The sequence below is a fragment of the Mus caroli genome, chromosome 7 (assembly GCF_900094665.2).
Source record: "Mus caroli chromosome 7, CAROLI_EIJ_v1.1, whole genome shotgun sequence".
NCBI lineage: Eukaryota > Metazoa > Chordata > Mammalia > Rodentia > Muridae > Mus > Mus caroli.
In genome coordinates this window covers 27,889,205-27,899,171 of record NC_034576.1, presented here as the reverse complement: position 1 = coordinate 27,899,171, position 9,967 = coordinate 27,889,205, and the positions used below count along the sequence as shown (strand labels likewise).

Below are 9,967 nucleotides of genomic sequence, written 5' to 3'. Positions count from 1 at the left end.
AAAAGTCAAAATATTGGCTGCCAAGATGCTCCGTGGGTGAAGGTGCTTGCCACCAAACCAGATAACCCGAGTTTGATCCCTAGGACCTATAGAACTGACTCCCCCACGTTGTCCTCTGATCTCTACATGCTCACTGTGGTCTACATGCACTGCCACCAAGCACACAAGGCACACATAAGGTACGTACGCGCACACACACACAAGCAGCTGTATGGTGAGTTCCAGGTGAGACCCTGTCTCAAAACCACAATGACAACCACAATCACATAAAGCATTAAAAAGAGACCAAAACAAAGAAAAAGATATGAACCAGTTTAGGCAAAATAATCAATTTATTACAGTGAGATTGGCAGATAGATATTGCCAGATAGATATTCTCTCATTGTTTGAGAAAATTAAAAATAACTTTAAATATTATACAATATAGACATCTTTGATGATCGGGGCCTGGACTCTAGGCACTTCCCAACTGTTTGGAGAAAATCTGTGGGCAGATATAATACCCTAAAACACCCTTCAATGAGGAGGCTGGCTCTAGCCAAGAGAGCTTTGGTTCCTTACCCAAAGGAGCTGGAATTCTGACAGCCATAAATCCTATGTTCAGCCCTAAGTAGAGGGCCTCAGTGAAGGGACAGAGACAATCCCTGAGGCAGAAACAGGACATGACCAGAGGGGACACTGGGGACATTGCTCAGATAGTAGAATGTTTGCCTGGCATGCACGAAACCCTGGGCTCATCCCCAGCACTGCACAAGACTGAGTGATACTGCTGTGTGCCTGTAGTCCCAGCACGTGAGCGTCAAAGGCAGAAAGGAGGGTTGTCGCCAGCTGGGATGCCCTGTCTCAAAAAAGGGTGGGGGATCAATACTGGGGACAGGGCAAAGAGGTGAGTGAACTGAAATAGAGGCCGCTTGTGACCTGAGACCAGCATGCACCCATGCATCCAGGCACCCATGCATCTATGCATCCAGGCACCCATGCATCCATGCATCCAGGCACCCAGGCATCCATGCATCTAGGAACCCAGGCATCCATGCATCCAGGCACCCAGGCACTCATGCTCTAAAGCAGCAGCAATAGGTAGATCTGATGGAGGGCTTCAATGTTACAGACTCTGAAAACAAGACCAAGCAGGACCCTTCACTGGATCCCAGAGTTTCATGTGCCAGGGAGGTACAGTACTTGACTCATGAGGGATTCCAGCCGACAGCTCCAGGAAGGCACATTCAGATTGTCTTGCCAAAATGGCGGCCTTTTGACTAGGACTGACAGACTCGTATGATCACACTGGAGTTCGTCACTCTGGCCCCATAGTGGCCAGCCCAGAACTGTGTGTCCTGGCCCCAGTGTTCAAAAGAGATAAAACGTATGCCCCTCCTGATGCCGGAGAACACGTGGGTGACCTGGAGGTAGAAGGAGTCAGTCAGCCTTGTATCACAGCCCTTCTGTCAGCCAGTCTGTGACTTCCCACATGATGGCCCTTCTGAAACCTTGCCGTGTTCTCATTAGCAGGTGGGATCTGAGGCTAGGTGTGGTGACAAGCTCCTGCCATCACAGGGCTGGGGGACTGAGGCAGGAGGAAGGAAAGTTAGAGGCTCAGGCTACATAGTCCTCAGCAGTTGGGTTATATAGTAACAAACTGTCTCAAAGAGAAAGGAACAAACAAACAAACAAACAAACAAAAAAAAACATTAGAATAAAAGAGGTTTTATCACCAAGAATGTGGCAGAAATTCTGGGTGGAGCTGTACACATCCGCAATTATTCCCAGCATTTGGGAGACAGAAGTGAGGGCCAGGAGCGCAAGGCTAGCCTCAGCTACACAGTGAGTCTGAGACAGCCTAGGCTACATGAGTAGGTCTTGTCATGTGACTTCCCAAGTAAGGTCAGAGCATAGCAGCTGAAACTTATTTCTCTTGGCTCCCTTAGCTCTAGCCACTATGGAAGAAGTCTCTCTGCCCTGTGACAGCCATAAAGTGAGGAATCACGGTGTAGACTGGCCCAGAGATCTCATGCAACAAAGCTCTGAAACCAAATCAACAGAGGTTCCTCATCTCCTGGGCACCCCAGGGCGGGCAGACGGCCAGTTGTCACGATCACCCACCACCACCACCTTGTCCTTCAGCAAGGGCTGAAATGGTACTGTTTGCACAGTAGGAACTTCATCCAGATCTGCCTAGCCCAGCTTTCTCCGTGTGCTGACTTGGCCGACATAAGAGGGCGGGGCCGGAGAAACGGCTCAGTTGATAAAGTATAAGGAACCCGAGTTAAGATCCTCAGCACCCGTGTCCAAACTGGCTGTGGTAACATGTATATCTGTAACGCTAGTGCCAGGACGGACAAGGTGGATCCTCACAACTCACTGGCCAGTCCATCTAGCCAATCAATGAGTTCCTCGCTCAGTGAGAGACACTGTCTCAAAAACTAAGGTGGAGGGTAAAAGAGAAAGACATACGACATAGATCTTTCTGCCTTCCACATAAACAGGCACAGGCAGAGCCCCATGTACATCTACAACACACACACAACCACATTAAAAACCAAAGATGGAGGGGCTGGAGGGATGCCTCAGCAGTTAAAAGCACTCGCTGCTCTCCCAGAGGTCCTGAATTCAATCCCCAGCACCCACATGGTGGCTTATGAGTGTCTATAATGGTAGTTCCATGGGATCTGATACCCTTTTCTGGTGTGCACACATGCGGACAAAACACCCATATACATAAATAAATAAATCTTAAAAACCAAACAAAAACAAAAGCCCCAAGACAGAGAGATGGTGAAAATGACTGCCATTGACCATATGTTGAGGGTAATGAGACCAGGAAGTCGCCACCAACCAATCCCCACCCAGTGAGAAGCTCGGCTTTGGTTAGAGGCTCACCTGCAGGTAGACATCATTGTTCCACTGTTCAATGGGGTCTGGCACAGCGGAGAACTTATCTATGACGTTCTGGTGGGCATCAAGAAGCGTGACAAAGAGACGGTACTTACAGCCACTGTCATGTCGAGCTCCCCACCTGTGGGAAGTTGAGGTCTCAATGCATCACCTACCTCTCTGGGGGAGCCTAGCCTCCCTGGGCGTACAAATTAAGTTCCTCCCAGGGGTCTTGAGGGCTAAGATGGTTAAGTCAGTGACGGGCTTGCCGCACAAGAATGATAGCCTGTGTTTGAACCCCAGAACTCATGGAAGGTGCTGGGTGTTGCTGGGTGTGGTAGCAGAGGCAAGTGGATCTCTGTGAGTTTTGAGGCCTGAAGAGAGGCCTGAGGTCTGGCCTGAAGAGAGTTCCAGGTCAGACAGGATTATATAGCAAGACCCTGTCTCAGGAAGAAAAAAAAAAAGCTGAAACGCCCGGGATAGTGATACACTTACACGTTTCTAACTGCAAGACTCGGCAGGCAGAGAGCCAGGTAGTCCGGGCATGTAATTCCAGCTGTTTTAGAGGTATCTCAAGTACAAGGCCAACCTGGGCAACGTGGTAAGACTCTGACTCAAAGTAAAAGTACAAAGAGACCTGGAGTGTGTGAGGTCTAGTGGTAGAGGCTTTTCCTAGCATGCATGAGGCCCTGGGTTCTATCCTCAGTTCCTGTTCTTGTCTCTGCCCCAGTAAAATGCACTCAAAGGATCTCTGGCCCTTGCAAACCCATGCCTGCCAGGAGTGTCTTTTTTGGAGACTCAAGTCATACCAAATAGTCTACCATACTGAGTAAGGACAAAGTCTGGCCAGGTCCACAGACAGGCATAGGTCAAATTTGGTCACTTTAGAAAAAGCCATAGCGTAATTTAGGGTTGTGAGTTAACGTCAGTTGGCCTAGAGGCTGTGGTTAACCACAGGGGCAAGCAGCTAATTGGTCAGTCAATCCAGAAAGCTCCAATAAAGACTCTGTACAGAGAACGGACACTCTTACAGGCATCTGGATATAGGCAACCTGACTCCATGGAGCACTCGCTGGCTTTGAGCTCACCTATGACTTCCTTTTGCTTCAGCATCCCAAGTGCTGGGATTACAAGTGTGTGCCTTGAGCCCCAGTGCTTACTAACGGGCTTTTCCTGTGCCCAGACTCACCAGTCAGAGACAGCAATCTCCACACCACCACTGTCCAGCAGCTCTGGCCACAGACCCTTCTCCACCAGGTCCACGACCTGCTTCTTGCGACACCAGCTAGGAAGGTGAGACAGTGGTTGGTTGGTCCGTGAGAACCCGCAGGTCTTTCTTCAAGGGCTCTGACCCCCCCGGGGGGGGGTGGCCGGTAGGTGGGGGCACGGAGGGGATGCGGGGAGGGCTTTCACCTGAAGGAAGTCACGAAGCAGGTCTGTGAAGGGGCCCCAGGTACAGGTTTCCTGTTCTTCTCCACCACCCATCCATCCCCACCGTGCCGCACCATCCATTTGCGCAGGCCTTCTGTAGAGAAAAACAGTAGGGGTAATCTCAGTACCAGGGACGCGAAGGGTTTAGGATTCCGGTCGAAATGAAGCTGCGCCGCCCCTCCCCCACCCCTCAGGTTTGAAAAGAATCGGAAACCTGAGCAGGCAGGACAGACGGCTCAGTGGGAAAACTTTAGCCTAACTAACCATCAGACTTCACGCAGAAATACAAGGAGAGAACTGTGGATACAAAGTTGGCTGCTGAGCACCTACCACCTGTACGCGAGATTTGAGCCCTTTAACAACACACCAAAATAATTTAAAAAATTAAAAGTTTTTGTCTGCAGACTATGTATATATGCCTAGTACCTCCAGAGGCCAGAAGAAAGGGTGGTCTCCCTGAGACTGGAGTTACTGATGGTTGTGAGTCTCCACTTGAGTGTTTGGAACTGAGCTCAGGTCCTTTGGAGGAGCAGCTCTTAGCCGCTGAGCTATCTTTCCAACCCGCAAAAACAAAAGCAAAACAACAACAAAACAAAAACAAAATATACTAACAAAATTTAAAAATTTGGAACTGCTCTTCTAGAGGACCTGGGGTCAGTTCCCAGCTCCCAAGCCACGAGGCTTAGCCTCCTGAAACTCCAGTCGCAGGGACGAAAATAAATTGTTAAAATGTAAAAGCCAATCAAACAAAAGATATTTATGTGTTGATTTTAATTGCTCATTGGTGCCTCTCTGTGCATCCTGTCTCTTAGATAGAGGATATGCTGTTTGGTCCCCTCCACCGCTCTCTTATATAGGTCAGGTGCTTCCAGCCACTCTAACTGGGTCAAGTGTGACCCCACTTCTAGCCCCTCCCTCTGCTACATCTGTAGACCTGCCTCTTGGTTTAACTCTAGGCCCCGCCCATTTCATACCTTGTGACTCCGCCCTATCCTCTCACTGGTTCCCTTCTGGTCTCACAGCCTACAAATATCCCGTGACCCCGCCCTTAATACCTTCCGGGGGATTCCTTCTTGGCTCTGTCCATTAGCATTCTTGGGGCCCCGCCCTTTGTGCGACAGTTCTCTCTTCGTCCCGCCCCTCGGCTTCCTCTAGGCCCCGCCTTCTCAGCGCCTCACCTTGGCCACAGGGGTTGCTGATGAGGTTGCGTCCTAGCGGTCTCAGTGCGCAGAATTGGCCCAGCGGGCAGGGCGTGTCTTCGTGGGCAGGGGGCAGACAGCGGCGGGCTAGTGCCAGCAGGGCTCGGCCCGCTGCGCTGTGGTCCCGGGCCAGCAGCAGCAGCCATAGGGCCTGGCCATCCACCAGGGCGCGCCAGGCGCGGCACACTCGGCGGCAGTGCATCAGCAGCGTGCGCGGGGGCACGTGGCTCAGTACCAGCAGGAGCAGCTCCGGGGGCAGACGGCTCAGGTCCAGGACCTCCTGGGGGTCGGGCTCCGGCGTCGGGACCCGGGTCCTGGATGTCCAGGCACCCATGGTCCCCGCGCCCCGCTTGGCTGGGACTGCAGGAGAGGAGGGGTTAGATGTTAGTGATTAGCAGCCTCCGCGACTCGCAGCCTCTGCTGCCGGGCTTTGCAGGCGTCCACCCCGAGACTAACAGCCCCGAAGCCATCCGCTGTCTGTCTCCCACGTCCCTTACCGCCTCTCTGTCCCCAAAGCCTACCCTCCTCCCAGCCCGCTGGTGCTCACCGGCACCCCTGCCAGCTCCCCTTCGCGGTCTGGAGGACCGCGTAGCTATAGCTTTGCCTAATACTATCCTTCCCAGGCAAAACCTCTCTGAGATTCGCCGAATGTCCAGCCCTGTGGATCCAGACCCCACTTCCTTCCGGCTTAGGACTGGTGAACAGTTTAGGAATCCACCTGAGGACACAGATTAGGCCAGGGCTGTGGCACAGTCCTAGCGGTTCCGCAACCAATCCAACACTTGGAGTGACCCTAAATCCGCAGTGGGCGCCTGGCATCTGGTAACAACTATTATTTCGGGTAGGCATCCAAGTGGAAGGCTCCACCCCTAAACGCCTTGTGCAGTCCGCAACCTTAAATCCCAGACACAATCATCCAGTCAATCCGCGATTTACAGGAAAAAGCAGGCTCTAGAGGACAAAAATGACCCCGCTAACTGAAGCATCAGCTAAAGCTTACAGTTTCGAACTTCGACAAGTTAGCACATTTTAAAAAAAGATTTATTTATTTTATGTATGTGAGTACACTGTAGCTGTACAGATGGTTGTGAGCCTTTATGTGGTTGTTGGGAACTGAATTTTTAGGACTTCTGCTTGCTCTGGTCAGCCCTGCTTGCTCTGGTAGGTTCTGCTCGATCTGATCGACCTGCTGAGTCCCTGCTTGCTCCAACCCAAAGATGTATTATTATACATAAGTACACTGTAGCTGTCTTCAGACACACCATAAGAGGGCATCAGATCTCATTATGGATGGTTGTGAGCCACCATGTGGTTGCTGGGATTTGAACTCAGGACCTTTGAAATGAGTCAGCCCCCGCTTTTGAAATGAGCAAGTGCTGGGATTAAAGGCAGGCGCCACCACTGCCTGGCAGAGCTGGTCATAGTAATACGTGTCTTTAGTCCCAGCACTCAGGAGGCAGAGGCAGATTTATGAGTTTGAGGCCAACCCGGTCTCCAGAGTGAGTTCCAGGACAGCCAAGGCTAAAAGAGAAACCTTGTCTCAAAAAAAAAAAAAAATTGTTTTATGTGTATGGATGTTTGCCCGCATTTATGTCTCCACCATGTTTGTGCCTGGTGCCTGGGGAGGTCAGAGGAGGTATTTTCAGGATTCCCTGGAACTGGAGTTACAGGTGGTCCAGAGCACCTGTGACGCTTAGTTAAACCCAGGTCCTTTGGGGGAAATTGGCCATCTATCTCTCCAGCCCTACTTTTCAACTGAGACTCAGGTAGAGCCCATGCTGTCCTTGAACTCACTAAGTAGCCAAGCATGACATTGAACTTCTACCTCTGGAGAACTGGAATTACAGTCAAGTGTCACCATACCCTGTTTATCTTTTATTTTAACCTGTATAAGACTCCGGGGAGCCTTAGCTTACTGGGGACCCCCTGAGTGAACCACATGGAGCTGGGATCGATGCAAAAAGCAAGAGGAATTTATTGTTCCAGTGCACTGGGATTGTCCCAGACCCAAAGGAGAGGTAGTGACCCCCAGCACCCATTCAAGGAGTTTTTATTTGGTTTCCAGGGGCAGAGCATCAGCAACTAGCCACAATATGCCTGGCAGAACAGTGCACCCTTTAAACTGATTGGACATTCCTTGTCTGAAGGTGGGCAGTAGTCCGTCCGTCCTGCGGAATGTGTCCCTACCCGCAGGCCGGTTCCTGCCCTGTGGTCAGAGGAATGTTAATTAGCCTCTCCCCTCCGGAGGGGCAAGTGTTTCAGGACCTTACCAATGTTCCCGAGCTGACCTTTTCACCTGTTTGTCAGCTCTGTCCAGTGAGCAGGAGGCATGCTACTAAGTATCAACAAAGAAAACTATATCTGGGTTCTGTGCATGTGCACTGAGCTTGGTTTATAGAGGGAGACACATGACCAATAAAATAGGCAGACATGATAAGCAGCTTGTGTGCATGTCTGTCTCTGTGTGTGTCTGCTTGTGTTTAATGTGTGGTATGTCTGTGTGTGTCTGTCTGTCTGTCTTGGGCAACTAATTAAAAACTCTTACCTGGGCATGGTGTTGATTCCATCTATTTGGGGTCTGAGGCAAGAAAATCTTACAGTCCAGGTCTGCCTGGATAATTTAGTGAGAGCTGAAAAAGTAAAAAGTAAAAAGAGAGCTGGAGAGATGGCTCAGTGGTTAAGGGCACTGGCTGCTCTTCCAGAAGTCCTGAGTTCAATTCCCAGCAACCACGTGGTGGCTCACAATCATTTATAATGTGATCTGGTGGACAAGTGTACATACATATGTGTGTGTATATATACATATATATATATACACATACACACACATATATATATATATAATCTTTTTTAAAAAAGGTAAAAAGAGACCTAGCTATACAAATCAGAGGTAGAACGCTTCAGTAGCATGGGAAAAAAAAAAAGCCCTGGTTTCAATCTTCAGGATGGGAAAAAAATGAACAAGAAAAACAGAGTCAGGTCTGCGTGTGTGGTGCACACCCTTATTCTTAGTGCTCTGGAGGCAGAGGCAGGTGGATCTCTGTGAGTTCCAGGCCAGCCTGGTCTACAGAGTGAGTTCCAGGACAGCCAGGGCTACACAGAAAGACCCTGTTTGTGTTTGTCTTAGTTTGGGTTTTACTGGTGTGAACAGACACCATGACCAAGGCAACTCTTATACGGACATTTAATTGGGGCTGGCTTACAGGTTCAGAGGGTCCAGTCCAGTCCAGTACCATCAAGGCAGGAACATGGCAGCATCCAAGCAGGCATGGTGCAGGAGGAGCTGAGAGTTCCACTTCTTGTTCGGAAAGCAGCTAGGCTAGGAGAAGACTGACATTCAGGTAGCTAAGACTAGGATCTTAAAGGGCACACCCACAGTGACACACCTATTCCAACAAGGCTACACCTCCTAATAGTGCCAATGTCTTGAGAAGAAGGAGGGAGAAACAGACACGAGAGACAAGAGAGAGACAGACAGACACAGAGACAGAGAGATAACATAGTAACTGCCAACCCTCTCTGTAAATATGGAAAAGAGTGTCGTGAATTAATTAGTGAAAGAGCATTTGCACACTGTCTTAGTCAGGGTTCCCTAGAGTCACAGAACTTATGGAATGTCTCTATATACTTAAGGGAATTTATTGTAATTACTTAGTCCAACTAACCTAACAATGGGCAGCTGTGAATGGGAAGCCCAAGAATCCAGTAGTTGCTCAATCCTACAAGGCTAGTTGTTTCAGCTGATCTTCTGTAGAAGCAGATTCTAACAGATTTGCTGGCAAGTTAGTACAAGCGGTTGATGAAGAGTGAATCTTCCTTCCTTCTTCCATTGTCCTTATGTAGGTCTCCAGCAGAAGGTGTGGCCCAGATTAAAGGTATGTACCACCAAACCTGAATTCAAAACTTGCTTTGTGCTGGGCGTGGTGGCGCATGCCTTTAATCCCAGCACTTGGGAGGCAGAGGCAGGCGGATTTCTGAGTTCGAGGCCAGCCAAAGTGAGTTCCAGGACAGTCAGGGCTATACAGAGAAACCCTGTCTCAGGAAAAAAAAAAGAAAAAACTTGTCAGCCTTGTCCCAGCTGACCTTGAACTCAGAGATCTGCTTGCTTCAGTCTCCCATAACTAAAGGTGTGTACTGCATTGCCTGGGCCTAAGCCTTTCATGGCCCATTATGCCTCAAGATCTCCATGTCAAGATCCAGGTCAGAAACTTGTCTTCTAGCCTCAAGATCTGGATTACAGATGTGCCCTCCAATTCTGAATTGTGGCTCATTCCAGATGTAATCAAGTTGACAAGCAGGAATAGCTATCACGATCCACCCCTTGTCAAGTTGACACAAATCTTATCTCAAGTCTAAATGAAACAATAACCAGGTCATAAATATACCTAATATAATATAACTATGCCTTGTACAATCACAAACACATTGTAAATTTAGTATAGGTCAATGTCCCATGGGAACAT

The 9,967-nt window shown here is 49.5% G+C and overlaps 1 protein-coding gene across 3 annotated transcripts; it reads right to left on the bottom strand.

Annotated features, from left to right (window-relative positions):
• Positions 1–313: 313 nt before the first annotated feature.
• Positions 314–8,108, bottom strand: Fbxo27 (F-box protein 27). Of its 3 annotated transcripts, none has more exons than XM_021168705.1 (6): positions 8,050–8,108; positions 5,484–5,864; positions 4,288–4,399; positions 4,064–4,159; positions 2,881–3,016; positions 314–1,403 (listed from the first exon to the last, which is right to left on the bottom strand). In XM_021168705.1, exons 1-6 carry the CDS (start codon positions 8,069–8,071, stop codon positions 1,260–1,262), a joined length of 891 nt encoding a protein of 296 aa, XP_021024364.1. In that variant the 5' UTR covers positions 8,072–8,108; the 3' UTR covers positions 314–1,259. The 3 variants fall into 3 exon arrangements, with proteins under 3 accessions (XP_021024364.1, XP_029335057.1, XP_029335058.1); XM_029479197.1 differs by lacking the exon at positions 8,050–8,108 and adding an exon at positions 6,223–6,279; XM_029479198.1 differs by lacking the exon at positions 8,050–8,108 and adding an exon at positions 6,052–6,155.
• Between the last annotated feature and the right edge of the window lie 1,859 nt (positions 8,109–9,967).